The sequence below is a fragment of the Manihot esculenta genome, chromosome 5 (genome assembly GCF_001659605.2).
Source record: "Manihot esculenta cultivar AM560-2 chromosome 5, M.esculenta_v8, whole genome shotgun sequence".
Lineage (NCBI taxonomy): Eukaryota > Viridiplantae > Streptophyta > Magnoliopsida > Malpighiales > Euphorbiaceae > Manihot > Manihot esculenta.
The window spans coordinates 22378068-22398584 of record NC_035165.2 but is presented as its reverse complement, the minus strand read 5'-3'; the positions used below and the strand labels follow the sequence as shown (position 1 = coordinate 22398584).

Sequence of the window (20517 nt, the reverse complement as noted above, 5' to 3'; positions counted from 1 at the left end):
TGTAAAATTAGTAAATTAATAAAATTTCAACATATTCTGCCTGTTTTATTTACCAACAAATGCAAAACTAGGAACAATGAGATTTAATAGTTGTTAGTTATTTTGGGAGTTGTTATTCTTGTAATCAATTCACTCAAATTTTAAATATTTAATCAAAATACTAGATATTATATTAAATTTTTATTTAATAAATTTTTGTTGAATTAATTAATTTGAATTGAATTAAAAATTAAAAAATTATATAAATAAATTTAATAGAAAATTTCCGTTAAATTTGAAATAGGTTCCCCCGGCCATTAAATTTCTTTTCTTCTTTTCCTGTCTCACAACTACCCTTACTCGGTCGTAACTGCTATAACACGTTCACAATCTCGCTATTTATTCACCATTCTTCTTTTATTTCACATTTTTTTTATAATTAATTAATAAATAAATAAATATTTATTAATAAAATTATTTTATTTCTAATAAATTTTTATTATTAAATTATGTAATATAATTTTTATTTAATATTATTACTTGATACTAATTTAAATTTTAAAAAATTATTCTTAGCTATAATAAGAGTTAATAATTAATCTGTTTTCTAGAAATTTTTTTTAAAAATTATATTATTGATTTATAAAGATAATTAACTATTTAATAGTAAAATATAAATATAAAAATTAATTAATTTTAAAAATAAATTATTAAATCTCTGATAAAATAAAATTAACGAACAATTTCATTGCAAACCGTTAAATTTCATAACTAATACTAGATTTTTTAAAATTAATTATTTATCGTATAAATAATTTAATGGTTATAAATTAATTTATTTTAATATTAATTTCAAATTATTATTTTTTTAACATATTAAAATTTTATTGCTAATTTAAATAAAAAAAATCATATTTTCAACCTTAATTATTAAGTTATTTTAAATATAGGCATTCTTCAACTCCTTTTATTACATATAATAAAAAAAATTTATTTTTACTTTGGGGATATTTAATTTTTTATTTATAGCAAATAAAACCTTAAAATTAGTTTTATTTATGTTCAATTTGAATTAACTAATTTAATAAAATTAAAATAATAATAAAATATAAAAAATAAAATAATAACTAAATCATTAATTAATTTATTAAATCAAAACTTTATTTAATATAAAATAATTTTATTAATGTTAATTTTTAATAAAATGATGATGAAAAAAATAGTATTCATAAGCTTCACCTAATATTTAGTGGTTTTGAATAGATTTGACATATTTCAAATTTTATTCTTTCAATCTCTGATTTTTATTTAAAAAAAATAAAAATAAAAATAATTATTTTTTATTTTGATAATATGAAAATTAGTTATAGAATATTAATCTCTCTTTTTTTCTTAAAAAAAGTTAAATGATTTTATTAAAATAAATTAAAACTAATTGATATAAATGAAATCGATAAATTTAATTATATAAAAATTACATTGCAATTGGATTAAGAGATTTTTAGCTTTACAATTTTATCCTCTTCTTCAAGCTGCTCTCTCCACATGTGATTTGTCCTTTTTTTACTTTCTCTTTTTCCTCCTTTACAGGATTGGCCATTGTGTCAACAGCTGAAATGAGTTTCTTACGCGAAACCCATTCAAAAATGAACGTTTTACAATTTTTATCTGTGAATTTGGAATTTGGAAAAAATTATTATAAATTTGAGATTTGACTGTCACGTATTAGTTAAAAAGGATATCTAGTGCATGATTAACAAGCATTATAGAATTTGGCGTCATTCTAAAGTGATTGTTCATGTTTTTTTTTTTTAAGTTTGACGCTATTTAAGTATCCTGTTGCCATTATTTTTTTATTTTATTTTATTTTTTATTATTAAAATATTATAATTATATTAATTAATTAATATATTAATTTTATATTATATTAATTTAATACTTATATTTATATTATATTCTTTATTATAATAATTTTTTTATAATATATTTTATTAATTTTAATATATTTTTATAATAATATTATAATTAAATAATACTAATTATAAATTTATTTATTTATTATTAAATATATATATAAATACTGAATTAAATAATTAATAAATAAATTAATTAATATAAATATTTAAAATAATAAAAATTAAATTTATTTTTATTAGACTGCTATTATGCGGTCCTATATAATCATAGAATAATATTAATGGTTCTCATATTTTGGAGAGTTATGAAATATATTATTATATAATTAAATATATATAAAATTACTTGTATTATTTAATTATAATATTATTATATTAATTTATTAAAATATAATATAAAAAATTTATTATAATAAAAAAATATAATATAAATAAAAATATTAAATTAACATTATATAAAAATAATATATTAATTAATTAATATACTTATAATATTTTAATAATTAAAAAATTAAATCATATTCTGACCTCTTACAAATAAATAATAAAATAAAAAAATAAATAATGGCTCTCGCTGCTTAAAGTGGAGCTATATTTTTATTTTTTTAATTATTAATATATTATAATAAAATATTTATATTATATTAATTTAATAATATTATTTATGTTATATTTTTATAATAATAAATATTTTTTATAATTTTAATATATTAATATTTAATAAATTTTATTATTAATTTTTAAATAAAAAATTATTTTATAATTATAAAATTAATATTATACTCCAATTAGATATATAAAAATAATTCGGTAATATAATATATATTTATTCGGTGATAAAATTTTTAATTATTTTAATAAATTAATACTGTGATTAAATAATATCAGTAGTCTTTTAATCACATAATAATAATATTATTTTATAATTTTATAAATTACTAAAATCAGTTATAAATAGTTATTATATTTTATAAAAATATTTTTAATATATAAGAGTATTATAAAAATTAATAGTAAAAAAATTACATACAAAAATATTTAAAATTATAATATTATCCTACTATTATGCTATTAAATGTATATAAAATCACTTTATTGAATTAATTACTTAATTAATTTATTTTTTATTTAATAAATTATAAATAATACGTATTAAATATTTAAAATTATTATATTATCTTGCTATCAAATATTATATAAAAATATTGAACTATTTATAATGTATCAAAGAGAAATGAATAAATAAATTAATCTGATTACAGATTTTAAATATTAATATATTTTATTATTAATATTTAAATTAAAAATATTATTGATTCTGTATAATTTCAATGTTATAAAATTAATATTGTAATATTATTATGCGTACTGTACAATATCAGTTCAATAAAAATAAATTTAATTTTTATAATTTTAAATATTTATATTAATTAATTAATTAATTACTTTTTTATTAATTATTTAATTCAGTATTTTTTATATATATTTAATAATAGATAAATAAATTTATAATTAGTATTATTTAATTATAATATTATTATAAAAATATATTAAAATTAATAAAATATATTATAATAAAAAATATAATATAAATATAATTATTAAATTAATATAATATAAAAATAATATATTAATATAATTATAATATTTTAATAATTAAAAAAATAAAAAAACCATGGCCTAAGCCACTGCACCCGACCATTCTTAAAAATAAAAAAATAAAAAAATAATGGTTTGACATCAGAATTATATCATAAATAAATAAATAAATAATGGTCTGATACCATTTAAAATAATAAAATTATTTATAAATTATGGTTAGGCTGCCAAATTATTTATTTTTTTAAAGAATGGTAACATCAATTCAGTATGATACTTATTCATTTGATATCTTTTCGGCGGTTACTTGCAGACTAACCCCAAATTCATAAATAATTCTTTCCCAATTCTAAATTCATAAATAAAAAATCTCTCACCCCTAATTTGATAAAAAAAACCCTTTAAAAATGACGTTGTTCTACATATACTACTAGAGAAAAACTCTGAACAAGAGCTTTTTGTTTGTAGAAATCAAAGAGAGAGAGTGATGCTCTTTGTTTGTAGAAATCAAAGAGAGGGTGAGAGAGGGGCTTTCGGGTGAAACTCCATTCATTGCCGATGAGTGTAGGTGAACCAGCGGAGGCATGCTACATCGATGTTCCAGCAGCAACGAACGAGAACACAGCAGTAGCAGCTAGAAAATGAGGGAAAACCGAGGCCACTGTGACTTAGAAGCCAGACTCCAACGATTCCAAACGATTTTTTCAATGCCGAAAGACACACATTATAAAACCTTCCGCAAGAGCATAATCTATTTTTTAGTTAAATACATTACTAGATGTTTTTCCTTATTTTTCGCATTCAGTTTTAATTACTTCTGTGTTCCTTATAAACATGATGATTCTAGCTATTTATGCATTTTTTATTAATATGATGATAATAATAAGCTTTTATTGAAAATAAAAAAATTATCAATTTATGATTAAAAATAAAATATTTATGAATTTGGATTTGACCGTTACTTGACGGTCAAAAAATATCAATATGGCACTACTTTAAGAGGCACCCGCCATTATTTATTTTTTTTATTTTTAAAAATGGTTGCGCCATTCTAAGCAGTGCCATGTCATTATTTTTTTTGTTTAAAATGGAATGGCGCCGAGCCATGATTTTTTTTAATTTTTAAAATATTATAATTATATTAATTAATTAATATATTATTTTTATATTATATTAATTTATTAATTATATTTATATTATATTTTTGTATTATAATAAATTTTTTATAATATATTTGATTAATTTTAATATATTTTTATAATAATATTATAATTAAATAATACTAATTATAAATTTATTTAGCTGTTATTAAATATATATATATATAAATACTAATTTAAATAATTAATAAAAAAATAAAGTGGCGCCAAGTCATTTTTAAAAATAATTAAAAATAGCGCCGCTTGAAATGGCGTAGGCCATTCTTAAAAAGAAAAAATTAATTATCTTACATATGTCAAGATTTAGACCTAGCGACTGTTTGATAGGCGGCAGAGTTGACGCCTACTTAATATGCGCCTAACACACTTTTCGGTTGTCATCTGTCATCCCAATTATAAATCTACAAATACTTTTCCCATCCCCAAATTACAAATTAAAAATCTATCATTCCTAAATCGGTAAAAAAAACCTGATAATAATAACAAAGATTTTAAAAATATATATTTAAAAAAGAAACAAAAAGTAAAAACATTTTACACTACAGTGCATAGTCCTTGTGTTTGCTTGTTAGAAGTGCATGAGAAAATGCTTAAAAACATTTCTTTATGCACAGATTATTAGTTTTGGTAGTCAATGCAAACTCATTTCAAGAAAAAAATTTTGCAAGAAAAAAAAAAGATTTTGTTAGCCAATTACTATCTTATTTCATTAGCCTCTCTCTACTAATATTTGATAATGATTTAGAATTTTATTTTTATATGTTGATGGATGATTTTTTTAGTAGCATCATATTTACTAATTATTTTAATGTTAATTATTATTATTATTATTATTATTTTAAAAAAATTCAAAATATGAATTTTAGTGGCCGAAAAGGTTTCCCTTTCAAATTGTTAATTATATATATATATAATGTGTTGTTACAATACTTAGTAGAACAATAATTTCTCTTATGATTTTTTTTTTGGCTCATTTGCCCTCTCCTCTCTTTTTCTTAGGATTTTGAAGAAAACATCTCATTCTGGTACTCTCAATGCTTATAACCATTGGTTGGACTCCAAAGTTTTCATTTAAACGTCGTTCAACTACCCAAAGGAAATAAAAAGGTGAATGTAGTTCCACATGTTGCTGATCAGAAAAATAGTAAGTTAATTCTTTCATTTCTCTTAATCAGTAGCTTTTAATTTATTTTCAAGCTACATTTTTAATTTGAAAATAATGATTTGTTAACTTTTTCTTTCTTTATTTTGTTAGTGCCTTTTAGTTTTACATTGCTTTTTTTTTGTCAAATACATAACTTCATTTGTTAACTTATTGATTTTTGTTTCATATACTGTCACAAGTTTTTTTAGTTTTACATAACTTTGTTTTTGTCAAATACATAACTCCATTTGTTAACTTTTCGTTTTTTGTTTCATATACTGTTGTAAATTTTTGCTTGTTATATTATTATACTCTTTAACTTTTTTTCTTTGCATGCTCCTATGAGAAAGTCTCTTTTAATTTAGAGCTCAATTTTAATGTAATTTTTTTATTTAGACATAATATTTTTCTCAAATAATTAATCAATTTGATTTCTTTCTTTGTGTAGATTTGTGCATAATTTATACAATGGTCACAGTTTTTGAGACGAGATATCGTCTAAAATTAGTCAAATCAAATGATCATTTTGGATAATCTAGAGGTATCAGTCTATGGTTAGATAATGCTGGATTTAATCTCTCAGCTAACTGATATAGGTGTTACAATGCAAGAACCCTATCCTTTCAATGATGATACTAAAAGAAGTGTTTACTCCGTACAATGTAACCAAATTCATGAGGGCACAAAATTGAAAAGGGGCCATTGCTTAGCTATTACCGACATATTCTGGATGGATGATCAATTGATTTGTGAGTATGTAAATAATTGGGGAAAGGATTTTGGCCACCGAGAATACTATGAGGTAGCATTTCCTGCTTTAGAATACATTGTTATACCAGAACTTAGTATCCCACAGTTATAGAGTTGAATTAGATTGAGAATTTTTTATTTTTATTATCTCTTTCACACATATATATAGATACATGAAAAGTTTCTATTTATTTTCTAAAACTTTTATGGAGCTAGATCTATATATAGTATGAAATTCAAGCCTTACGAAAGACTTTATTATATTTGGCTTAGTAATGATGTCTTGTAGCATAACCAAAGAAACATATTAATAGATAGAATTTGCTTTATTTGGCTTGCATGTTTTGTTTTGTTTTTTTTTTTAAAAATGGAAACTGAGAATTGAGAGAGTAAAATCTGAGATCTTTCAGATTTGCTCAGATGCACTTACCACCAGACTAAACCTGTGAGTGCGTTTCTAAGCCTATAAGTTTTTGCTTGTTATACTCCTATACTCTTTATCTTTTTTTCTTTGCATGCTCCTATGAGGAAGTCTCTTTTAATTTAGAGTTCAATTTTAATGTAATTATTTTTATTTAGACGTAATATTTTTCTGAAATAATTAACTAATTTGATTTCTTTCTTTGTGTAGATTTGTGTGTAATTTATGCAAGGGTCACAGTTTTGGAGGTCAGATGTCATCTAAAATTAGCAAAATCAAATGATTGTTATTCTATATGGTTATCTACCCAGCATATTTTGGATAATCTAAAAGTATCAGCAGATCCTTCCGGATTTAATCTCTAGTTAGGTGATATAGGTGTTGCAATACAAAAACTACCCTTTCAATGATGAAATTAAAAGGATTCACGTTCCCTCCAATTTTTATTATATGGATATGGCAGGATCCGTGGTTAAATTTGTTGCATATAACTTAATTTTTTCAAAAGATTTATTAGAAAGTACATGCTCAATTAATAAAATAATCAAAGATATATTTAAAAGTTGCCCTAATCGTGGAGCTTTTGGATTGCGTACCGATTATAATGAAAATGGAAAAGGAGGAATCTACTGGGGAAAAGGAAGTGATCAAGTTCACGAGGGCACAAAATTAAAAAAGGGCCATTGCATAGCCATTATCGGCATATCCTGGGTGGATAATCAATTGATTTGTGAGTAGGTAAATAATTGGGGAAATGATTTTGGCCACCGATAATACTAGCATTTTCTACTTCAGAATACATTGTTATACCAGAATTTAGCATCCTAACATATATATATAGATACATGAAAAGTTTCTATCTATTTTCTAAGACTTTTGTGGAGTTAGATCTATATGTAATATGAAATTTAATTGGCTTAGTAATGATGTCTTGTGTCCTAACCAAAGAAACATATTAATAGATAGAATTTGCTTTATTTGGCTTGTGTTTTTTTTTTTAAAAAAAAAAATGGAAACTGAAAATTGGGGAGTAAAACCTAAGATCTCTTAAATTTACTTAGATGCACTTACCACTATACTAAACCTGTGAGTGCATTTTGTTTATTATTATTCTTTGTAAATTTATCTTATTTATATCTTTTATTTATCCTATTTATTAACCAACATTATTTCAAGTATAGCTCTTAAAATCTAAAATTTTAAATTTGTTTATTCTTAAAAAGCATCAAAATATAACATTCAATTGGGACTGTTTCTTCTTAATCTGAAAATTTTGAACTCATTTTCAAGTAATGTTATTGTAAAAAATTACATACTATACACACATATACATATAATAGTGTTTGAAAAAATGGGCATATTAATTTAAATATATAATAAATTCTCTAAATAGTGTTTATAAAACTTTCAAATAAATTAATTTTTAAAATTAAAATACAAATATACAATGTATGTATATGTGTGAGATTAAATTTACCTCAAATTTCATATTGATACTAATCTATTCATTTTATATTATACTGATAATTTATTCTAAGTTTTCTTGACGGTAATAATTAAAGTTCAATTTTTGAATTTTTTAAGTATTTAGAGGACAAACGTAAAAGATTTAAACCATATTGCTTTATAAGATAGTTTTTTTAAAATAAATAAATTTAAAATTATATATATAATTAAAAAATTTTCATCACTAAAAAAACTTTATATTAAATTTTAAAATATAAAAATATGCGCCCCAATATACGGTTAATATAACTGGTTTAAAATAAATGTAAAGTTTCTTCCTCCATCATTGGGTTTTACCCATGAATTTTGAAGACTTTTACTTGTTTGAATAACTTTTTTTTTTGGCGAAAGAAACAGTTATCATGGATGTAATGTCAATTCGTGACAAGTTAACATTCAATAGAGTCACAGATTGTTTTTTCCGTTATCGAACACCACTATCTTTTAATTTTAAAAATTTAAAATAAAATAGCATATTTTATTTTAAAATTAAGGTTGTGTTTATTTGAAAAAATAATTTATATTTAAAAAATAAATTTTATGAAAATTATTTTCTAACAATATAATTTTTTATTATTATTTAATTTTAATTTTAAAAAATAAAATATATTAATAAATTTATATAAAAAGATATCTTAATTTATATAAAAAGATATCTTTAATAAAATACTTAAAAGTGTAAAATAATTTTTAAATTTTCTTTTTAAAAAAAAAATTGCTTATCTTTTGATCAGGAGACTAAATTTTCTTAGTATTCTGTAGAAAATATTTTCCTATTTTGCGTCAAAACAAACCGCAAACTAATGATAAAAATTACAGAGGGGACAGTACTTATTCTCATTCTTTATTAAGATGGAAAACCATCATAATAAATCATTCTCTTTCCTTTTTCTCTTTAAGAAGAATTATTGTTAAAAAATTTTACTGGCTCTTTATAAAACAATCGTTTTTTTTTTTTTAAATTAGATTAGTTCTTATAAATTATACATGATTCAATTTCTTTTAAATGAATATTTTTAGAATGAAAAAAATTAAATTTATGCATTACAAATAAAATAATAAAATTGAGTAAATAATGTTTAATTACTATTTTTAATTCAAACTTCATAAACTCTCGACTTATGCAAAACTTTTTACTTTTGAAATCAATTTAAAACTTCTTAGTTACTGCAATAAATTATTTCAAAATTAAGAATAAACCTTCATTAAGAATCTAGGATTTCGAATTTAATTTAATTGATATCTTTCTTATAATTTTAATAAGAAAATTTAATTATATTTAATATAAAAAATTTTATTTTAAAAGAAATTGAAATTATGTATAATTTTATAAAAATTTATTTAAATTATTTTTTATAAAATAAATCATATTAATAATATATATATATGTATATATATATATATTTAAAATTTTAGAAATTGCTAAAATAGCAGTAAGGAAACCGACACTATATTTCATCTGATCCGTAAATTTTTCACCTAAACACATTTTCTAGTCCCCGCAGAGTATATGTCCGTCCAATATTACTATGATGGCGGATTTGATTAATTATTCGGCTTTGGATTGGGATCACTGTCTGCTCTCTCAATTTCCCTATTCCTTGGCTACAATTATATCACCTGTTCCTGTAGTTCCTATTGGGATTATTGATTCCTTGATTTGGCACAATGTGAAGAATGGACCGCATACTGTTCGTTCGAGCTATCGTTTTTTCACGGCATTCTCTCAAGACAGAGGTCTGAGTGCTCGCACTAGTTCTACTGGTGCTAATGCAGCCGTTTAAAAAAGTGTTTGGTCCTACAAGTCATGCTTAAACTCAAATTCTTTCTTTAGAGATGCTTGCATAATTCCCTACAGGCTATGCTTAATTTGGTTCATCCTGGTGGTAGCCAGTCTCCTATGTGTTCTATTTGTCACTTATCCTCTGAATCCTTGGAGCATATGTTGAGAAAAGCATACAGATGGCTTTGAAGCAGAGGAAAGGAAGTTCAAAGAGCCCCTCCTCTCTCGCGTAAACAAGGGTATACTATAGAAAGATTAGCCGCTAAAGCCCTTAACCCATGCATGCAAAAATAGAACAGGGACATGGAAAAAACAAGAGAAACAACAGATTTAAAACACTCTCACTGTTCTCCATCATCCACCATCGGCTGTCAAAGAAAATCAAAAGAAAAAGAACCATCCGAAGATGGGAGAGGGGAATCCACACTCTGCGCAACATGAAGGAAAGCGTTCGGGCAAAAGGGAACCACGAGACCAGTAGGAAAATGAGACTTCCAAACTACCAACAATAAGTTCGCCGCAATTCCAACAAGACCATTAGTTTGGTTAACTGTAATTATTCAACAACAAAAGATTTAACTTTTTTTTTTTTCGAAGTACTTTTAGTTACTAATGCCCTCTAGTGCAGAAAGTCCAGAATTACTTTCTTATCGAGTCAGTTGAGACTAACTCTTATTTTAATTATTTTGAACTGTTAAGAGAATCTATTGAAAAAATCACATATTATCGCTCATCTGAATATTTTCCTCACAACACTCGGAAAGTACCAAATTATTATATTTCTCCAATTCATCTACCGTAGCATATATTTCATGTTTCATCAAGTATTCAGGTAGAATCTATTTAAGCTAATCTAAAAACTCAAATTAAAAAAAAAATCAGAGAAAGAGAGATAAAGAACAAAGCAGAATTTAAATATTTAATTATAAAACTTTTAAGAAAATTACCAACAACAAATTACACAATTATAGAAATGTGACTAAAGCTAAGTATCAATTTGATGAGGTCAAACACAAAAAATGCAATTTATTAGAAAAACATACATCCATTTAAGTACTTCTTTGTAAACTGGAAGTTTAAACACAACAGAAATTCTAGCATTATCATATTATCATCTGCATCTAAATTGACAGCATATCCGAAGTGGTTTGTCCAATGTAGATCCCAAAATGATTACCAAACATAAACTACACACTAAAGTGTAAACATGGTTTGACACGCAAAAAGCCTACAAATAGGGAGGTAAAATAATTACCAGCTACTATGTTGCTCATACCACTACACAAAGTCGACCACACGAGACAAACCATCAACTTTGAGGAAATACTTGTCCACAATTAACAGGAATTCCCCCATACTTGTTAAATCTGAGGGCAAATTCACTGCCAGCACGAAATCCACTAGCAGGATGACAAATGAGAGAACCACAATATAAACAACCCTGCATGGTGCTAGCATCTAAATAAATCCAAAGAGCAACAAAAAACAATTAGCTAATAAAATAATAATCATAAGACATCGCTAACAATGTATCAAAGTCAAACTTAAAACTTCTTCGCTTGACAAGGAGAGAGGGAAAAATAGAAAAGGTGGAAGCATCTTAGCGTAGTTGAAAGTGAATTTCTAATATCTTAGGAAACCACAGCCATGCCCTACAACTCAAAGCCCCCAACCAAGCAATAGTCATATGAAGCCAAAATTCTTTAACCTACCCCTCCTTTATAAATGCAAATAGGAGCATAAAATAAATCACATACTAAAACTCATAGATTTCAGGATAAAACAACAGGTGTCACATAAACCAACCTTGTGAATGTATAGAGCCATGTCTGACAGACTTATCAAACAAGAGAAAGAATCATGCATACAAAATACTTAAGAACCTGAAAAATATAGAAAATTGATATTGAGACGGTACTCCTTGGGAGATCAATACGTCATTGTGCCAATTAATTGCGTGCAGTTAAGCATAAGGGAATACAACACGCAAAGAAGACAACAGGGAGCAAAGAAGACACCAAGGAGCAAAGAAAATAAATTTTGTAACTCGCCTATCTTTTCAAATGCAAACAGAAAACACATGAGTACATACCAGAGCCTTTAGATTTCAGCATACAACAACAGGTGACACGTAAAGCATTTCCATATAATTCAGCAAAAAAGAGTTTTGGAGAGCATTCGAAATCTCTGGGTTTGGCCTCAAAGTTGAGGTGATACCATATGCCATGATCAGAAATTGTTTTGCATTCTACAACCTTCACAAGCTTAAAATTCACACGCTGAGAAAATGAAAGGGGAGGGAAATAGAGTTAAAGATCCTGAAGAATAAAAAATTTGTAAATCTGGGAGAACGGAAGTAAGAAGCAAGAAGCAAGAAGCAAGAAGAAGGCCAACAAATCTATATAAATATACAAAATCAAAGTAAAGAGAAGGGACAAACATCACTAACCAAAATTCGAACCGAGTAATATTATATCAGTTTAGCAAGTGTTAGTATATGTTGATACTGTGTAGTGTCTTAAAAATCATTTAGTGGTATTTTAATTATTATCAAGTGAATGGTTATAATTATTCATATAGTTGTAACCTAGTAGCTAAATTTGGCGTATGGTTATAATTTAATTTAATCAATTATAAATAGGTTGAATGTTTTTAGTTTTATCATTCACAAGAAATAGTTTTATGTAATAGATTCAGAGTGTTTCTAGCTTGTATGAAAATTTTGCAGAATAAAATAGAAAACATTAAGAAACTAATCTGATGCAGTATCTGGGTCCAAATATGTAAGTGAAATATGACTGATTTAGAAATTTTTGAACTGAAGAAAACTGGATTTCTGCAGCAGGACAGAGGTCACACACCCCTAGGTGTGTGGATCTTCCGGTCACATGTGATTTAATATATTTGTCTTTTTATGGTGAAGTATGAGTTTTACACTGACATTCTTTTTCATTGTTTCATGTGGTAGTGTTGGCTAAATGATTATAAAGGAACAGCTAACATAGCTAACATATTTCCTAGTCGCTGTAATTTCTTTCAAGCGCTACATATATGAAAATTGAAGAGATCATTAACATAATGGTCAAAAAAGTAGGAGAAAAAAAATTCCTTTCAATCTAACTGATGATGCTTTAATTATTTGAATAGTAGGAAATGATAAATGATCTTCTTATGGTTAATTTGTTTCTATTAGGTCAGTGGGTCATGAAAGAAAGTTTAAATCAAAGATACTAATGTCATTTTCTTACTGTAAAAAACTTTGACCCACTCCCAGGAAACATACCCTAATGCAACAAATCGACCATAAAAGAATACACATAATGGTCTTGATATATCATTGCCCATTATCAATACATATCAACCACAAAGTAAGCACAGGTCACGACAAGAAAATAAAAGAAAACTAACCTCTTGATGATTGTGATAAGCTATTGCAGCCTTCGCAATCCTCTTCCACTCCCGGGCCATCTTTTTCTCCAGTGCACGCTTTTCTTCAGTGTTCTCCAGCTTCTCTAGATCAGCTTTATCCATTGGTTCAGCTCGTAAAAGCAATCCCTTCTCCCCAAAGAAATATTTATACCCTTCTATCATGATGCATTTTTCTTCCCCAGAAGTACTATAACATTTTGAAAAGGCAAAATAAAAAATAACTTCATCCATCAGAAAAATCAACTTGAACAAGTAGACTTAACCATACCCTGGAAGAAGACCATTATTAGTATCAGTACCATTCTTCTGAGCATCATCTGCAGGATTATCCATCTTCAGACATTTCTGTTTCAAGTTTTGGCACTGATCTTCAGAGTCTCTTTTCAACCTTCAAGTAGATAGAAAAGCAAAAGGGCAGAAATATATTAGCTAAATTTAATTAAACCGAAATGCATAAACAAATGGAAGAACGCCAAAACTAACAAACTGACCTTCTTTGCCTTCTGCTTACGCTGCTGCCTCCGCCTTCAGTCATCTTCAGATTAAAAACGCCACAGCACCTACAAAACACGAAAAGGAGGAATTAGGGCACGCGTAGATTTGGGATTTATATCAAAACGGCCTAATTCATGCGCTTTAATGCAGACTACGCTAAAAATCTGATGCATTTTCTTATACTTATAGAGCATAGGTAAGAGACACAGACGAAGAACTTACCAGGAACATATGAAGCAAAGGGTTTTGGATTTGGCTTTAAGCCCTTGAGGTCTCGGAGCCTGAGATGGAGGAGCTATTCGGGTGCTTTTTCTGTGATATGTTCTTTTACGGCTTGAATTATTAAAATTAAAATTAAAAAATAAAAAATAAAAACTCATGAAAAAACAAATATCTTTATGAAAATATTTTTTAAATAAATTAATTTTATTATTTACTGCAATGTTAAAAATAATATTAATAAATTTATATATTTAAAATTTAATAGAGTTAATAAAATCATCAAAACAAAAAAAAATAATTTATTTGTTAAAAGATCAAATATATTTCCTTAAAAGTACAACTTTCCGTTTGCTTTAGTTTTTTTAGAGCGGATGAAAAAAAATATATTTTTTTTAATTTTATTATAATTACACCTTATATTTATTTTTATCAGTTAAAATAAAATTTTTTTAAAATTATTCTAATTATAGAGCTATTATTTATATCAATAAAAATTAATGAAATTATTACTAACACTGATCGCGTTAATATCATATAAATAAAACTTTATTATAACAAAAAATACAATTCTCAATTAAAAAAAAAATAAAAAATGCAAGTCTATCAATTAATACTATTGCTAATATGAGGATAATAAATTTTTCAAACAAAGTTTAGCTGTTATAACTGCAACAGTATTTATCTGATGGAAAATTTATTGAAAAAAAAAAATACAATAGTAAATATTAAGTATAACTATAACTAAAGTCTAATTTTTCACGATATGTTAATCGATAAACTGCAAAGAATATTATATACAATTGTAAAATCAGTCTCACAGCGTATATTATTTTAACTGCTGTCATAATAATATATGCCTTCCCTGCCACGACGGAGGAACATCATACTTACGTAACAGTACCATGTACAATACTGCCAATATTATCTTTAATAACAGAAGAAAACTGATTCAGCCAAATCATATCATTGTTAAACTTGATACACCTCATAGGAGAGGATACTAAACAGCAACTGAACAAGATCTACGCAGTTAAGAGTGAGAATTAGCAAAAATATCATTCTCCTAAAATAGATTGGAATTAATAGATAAAGTGATATAAATGTAGAGCTATCACATAATAATTATACTGCATTAACCATTTAATATTAAATTATCCTATAAAGCAATGATTAAGTGGTGGCAGAATTGTTTAGTTATGACTAAATAATTTAATTAAACGATAAAATTTTGTTATTTTTCAAAAAGTATATTCAATTTGATCAATTATTAATTAATAATTTTTAAAAATTAAATTTGTATTATCAATTTGGTTATTTTTAATTTGGTAACCTAATAAATAAAACTAGTCAAATTTTTATTAGTTACCATATTTCTTATGTTTTATTAATAAAATATTATTTATATTTATTATTTTATAATTTATTTACCTTTAAATACACCTTAATTACTCTTTTTCCTTGCATTTCCCCTTTGATATATCTTTCTCCTTTTGAATTTGTTTTCTATAAAAAAAAATAAGAAAAACAAGAGTTTTAATTTATTTAACAATATATAATTGATTAAAAATATAAAAAAATATTTTGTCTAACTTAATTTTCAATTTCTATCACTTATCACTTAAATACCTAAACTTATCTTTTTCTTTCCTCCTTGTCTATGGTTCCTTTGCTGGTTATTTCATTTAGGAAAGGATTTTGCATGAATGGAAATTTTGTATTTAAGGAGAAATATGGTGGAAATGGAAGAAAAGAATGAAACTTACTTTGTCTTTTCTTTTTTGGTGTAGGTACGGCTAGCATGGAGAAAATGGAAGACACTGTTTTCTTTTTGCTTAGTCATGTCTTTCATGTATAGGTAGGTGACACATGAAGGGCTTAAGTGAAAAGGTAGAAAAAAATGGAGGACCAACTTGAAATTTACTTTCAAACTTTTCATATTTACACTTTAATCTACTAAACTTTTCTATATGTTTTAATTTAGTTTTTTAAACTTTCAATATTCGTAGATTGACCTACTAAACTTACACTTTTAACCTTTAGAAGTTCATTTCATTTAGGTAAGCACGTCGATTTTAACAAGTACCTCAAGCTAACATGTCGGGAAACCCTTAAACTCTTCTAATAGTAACTTGATTCCGACCTACTTATCACATTAGATACTTTATTTTAATATATGTCTATTTTTTTATTTGGACTTTTTATGATCTAGCTATTACAGCTTAAAGATATTAAAATATTATTATTGGTCATTCTTATTATAACTCTATCTTTGCATGTATAACTCTATATGAAATGCAAGTTGGACCTCTAAACACAACTTTTAGTGCTCTACCTATAGGCGAATCGTGTGTCAAGCGGCTATGGATAAACTAGCACCTCCCCTAACTAGCTCGATGTTAAGCTAACACCTCCCCTGAAGTTAATTACTCTAACTTTAAAATGGTACAATTAAATCTAATAGTTTCTCTATTTCTATCCGTAGATTTTGAAATGTGACAATAGTAAACTGTGTAAAATTGTGAATAGAACCTAGGCTCAGATACTGGTACCATTTCTAAGCCAAACCTGTGAGTGTGGACGGGAAGACTCAACACATCACTAAATCATTAACGTCCTAGAACTGTATTATCATTCGAAAGATAGCCAGATGACTCCTAGTGTAATATTCAGCTAAGCTCCCGTGTCAAAATTCTAACTTTCCGATGGAATCTCTGTTGGAATCCAGAATCTCGAGGTCGTAATCCCTTAGAAGGGTGAAAATAAGGTTTTCTTAAAATGAATTTGAAGTTTGTTTTGAAAAAATGAAAGAAAAGAACATGGAAAGGAAAAGTCAGGTTCGGCCGCCGAACATAGTGATGCTGCGGGAGCTCTTCTTTCGGCCCCCGAAGGTGGTCTGGCCAGCCACCTATAAAGGGCCTCCAGCCCGAAAATGTGAGGGTTTTCCTCTCCATTTTCGTGCAAGAGTGAGTTCACGCCCTCCCTTTGTGTTCCTGTTAGTTTTCTTCCAAATCTTTTACATATTCATGAGTTTTTCTCCTATTTTTGAAGTTTTAAAACTTAAATCCAAGATTTTAGAGTTTGGAGGCCGTTTCTCCTCAACTTCAAGTTTGGGTCACATCTACCTTCGATCTTCAAGAGGTAAGTGTAGATCATTGCTTTTGATTATGTTTTAAGTAAGTTTTAAGAGGTTTAAGGGTTTATAATACATGAAATGGTTAGATCTAAATTGTTAGGGTTTGTGTTAATTTTGATAATGAATGTTTGCTTATATGATGTTTATGTTATTGTTGTTGGGGTTTAGACTAGTTTTTATACCCCTTATGCATGTTGGAGTGAGTATGCATGTTGTGGAAAGTTGGGTGTGATGATTTGAGAGTTTTGGGGCTGAAATGCATGAGGCAGAATCGGGTTCTGCCATTTTGGAGAACCCAGGTTTGGCCGCTGAACTTGCATGGGAGGTAGCCTTTTGGCATCCTAACATGCCCCCAAAAGCATGCACTTTTGGATCTGGAAGGGAGTTTCGGCAGTCGAACCCCCTCCGAAAGTCCCTGACTTTCGGATCTGTGGAGGACCTTCGGCCGCCGAACCTGCCCCCGAAGGACCCCGACTTTCAGATCTGTAGAGGACCTTCGGCAGCCAAACCTGCCACCGAAAGTCCTCTGCCCAGCCTTCCTTTGCTTGTTTTATATGCATGCTTTATGATGTTTTAGGGGATTTTTGGGGAGTTGTTTAGAGTCTTGATAGAGTTATGTTTGATCCCTCACTTGAGTCCACCTGTATAGAATCGGACCCGAGAGACCGTAGAGGCCAGCAGTGAGTCAGTTGCTCCAGTGTCAGTAAAGCGTCAGCCAGAGGTGAGTAGAACTAAACTATATTTTAAAGTAACAAAATTTTTTTAAGCATGTTCATGCATCACGAATGTCATGTTATGTAATAGGTTGTTTTGCATTAGAATTCATGAATATGATGCATTGCATAATTTCTTGTTGGTGTGGATAGACGTTGGATGACCCACTAGCCCTCGAGCAGGTTATGATATGATACGGATACGGAAGACCAGGGCTGCCCATTCTACGCGCCCTGGCACTATGTAAGGGAAAGACTAGGGCTGCCCATTCTACGCCCCTGGCACAGTTGGATATGTTATGTTATGTTTAAGAGGAAGTCCTGAGGAGCTCCATCAAGGACCGGGCATTATTTGAATTATGTAGAGGGTTACTGGTGACAAGTCCATCCTTGATGTGTATTGTTTGTGTTGTGATGCATTTCATGAGAGCATATGTTTATTAAACTGTTTGTATGTTTTGCTCACTAGGCTCTTGTAACTTATCCCTTTCCCCTAACCCCAGGTTTGCAGGATCAAGAATAGCTCGGGAGGTCGGCTAGAGGCTGGTATAAGTTTATGTAATAGAATAGTAGTGGACATGTACAATGTAATGGTTTAGATTTGTGCTTAGCCCTAGTTTATGTTTTGTAAATCCCAGTGAACATGTTTTTATGCAAAAGTTTTTATTATGAGTTGTGTTGAACCAAGCTTGATGTATGTGATATTTACCATACTAGAGCATTTGATGAGGGCTCTAGTGTGGGTTTTATGTATACAGATTATGATGAATGCACAGGTCGAGCTTGGTATATGAAAAGTTTACATTTTTATGAAAATGTATGTTCATTTATGGGATTTTATTAGGTACACAGGATGTATTATAGACTTGCTACGGGTTCCGGCGACTTTAAATCGACCTGAATCCTAGCACCGGTAGCGGTCCGGTTTTCGGATCGTTACAGAGTGGTATCAGAGTAGCAGGTTCATATGGTCGAACCTAGAGTGTCGGGCTCATAGAGGTTATAGAAGGGCAAGTACAATAGGAAAAATCATGTCCACTAGGATAGGATGTAGAGTCCTGTCTTGATGATGATGTGTAATGCCATAATAATATGCATGTGCATTAATGATATGTTATGCGTATGATGTGGGTTCATGTGTATCCATATGAACCGTATGATGCTAATGTTTATGTGTTGAATGTTGTCTTTCAGAAAATAGAATGCGAGGCTCACGTCGATCTGCAAGGTTGACAGGAGCACCACCTGAGAATGAGGGCATGGATGCCTTGCCTCTGCTCTGCCAAGAGCAAGGTTTAGTAGAACCAGCAGAGGGGAAACATCTAGGGACCCTAGAAGGTCTTTTGATGTAAACAGGAGGAGAACTGATCCGGGAAGGATGTCGGCGGATGTGAGGGAAACAAAGGAAGATGATCAGAGGAGGGATGGTAATTTAGGTGTGAGTATGTCAGAGGAAGGTATGGGAGAATCTCAAGGAGGCGCTCAGGCCTCGAGTTTTGCTTATCCACCCCAATACCAACCCTATCCACAGGGACCGGGATATTCGATGGGAGGTACATTGGATTTCTCAAGTTATAACCCATACCCTCCATTCATGCCTTATCCTCCCTTCTACTCCCCATATCCACCTTATCCCATGTTTTCACCCTCACCTTTCTATCAGAACCTAGCAAACCCTAATCCAGGGAATGTTGCACCTCCTCCTCCTCCCCCAGTAGAACTAAAGGTTCCTGAAACCCGATCTTCTAGACCCAACCCATCAGATGGGAGCAAAATAAAAATGACCGACTATCTAAAGTTGGATGCTCTCAAGTTTAAAACTGGTGATGATCCGTTTGAGTATCTCAAGATGGTAAAAATGATAACCGATGAGTTAGGAGCTAGCAACAATAGATCCATTCAGATGGCGGGGTTCACTCTTAAATGCAAGAAGGCAAAGGAGTGGTTTAAAAACTATGTGGACCCGAGACTGGATAGCTTATCTTGGGAGCAGTTTGCGAATGAATTTGCAGGATGGGTTTTTCCAGATAGTTCGAGGGAATTAAAGGTAATTGAGTTTGAGCAGCTGAGACAAACTGAAGACATGAGTGTAGATGAGTACACGGACAAATTCCTGGATTTGCTTCAATTTGTGGGACAAGCTTATGATACGAATCAGAAGAAAGCCAGGAGGTATACCATAAGACTCCACCCAAGGTATTCCTCCCTGATCTTAGCAGCAGAAAGAGAGAGCTACCACACCATAGTGGATGCAGCTAGAAAGATGG

General features: G+C 28.1%; 1 protein-coding gene across 1 annotated transcript; it reads right to left on the bottom strand.

Annotated features, from left to right (window-relative positions):
* Positions 1 to 11333: 11333 nt before the first annotated feature.
* LOC110615547 lies at positions 11334 to 14521 on the bottom strand. The gene is made up of 6 exons (XM_021757454.2): positions 14405 to 14521; positions 14179 to 14247; positions 13956 to 14075; positions 13667 to 13874; positions 12351 to 12537; positions 11334 to 11716 (listed from the first exon to the last, which is right to left on the bottom strand). The coding sequence occupies exons 2-6, from the start codon at positions 14220 to 14222 to the stop codon at positions 11568 to 11570; spliced, it is 708 nt and encodes a 235-aa protein (XP_021613146.1). The 5' UTR covers positions 14223 to 14247; positions 14405 to 14521; the 3' UTR covers positions 11334 to 11567.
* Positions 14522 to 20517: the final 5996 nt, after the last annotated feature.

Excerpts from the sequence above, each read along its gene's own strand:
- LOC110615547 (XM_021757454.2), bottom strand. The coding sequence starts at position 14,222 with ATGACTGAAGGCGGAGGCAGCAGCGTAAGCAGAAGGCAAAGAAG. Across the intron at positions 14,076-14,178 it reads GTAAGCAGAAGGCAAAGAAG|GTTGAAAAGAGACTCTGAAG; the intron begins GTCAGTTTGTTA and ends ATCTACTTGAAG. Across the intron at positions 12,538-13,666 it reads CTTATCACAATCATCAAGAG|CGTGTGAATTTTAAGCTTGT; the intron begins GTTAGTTTTCTT and ends TCATTTTCTCAG.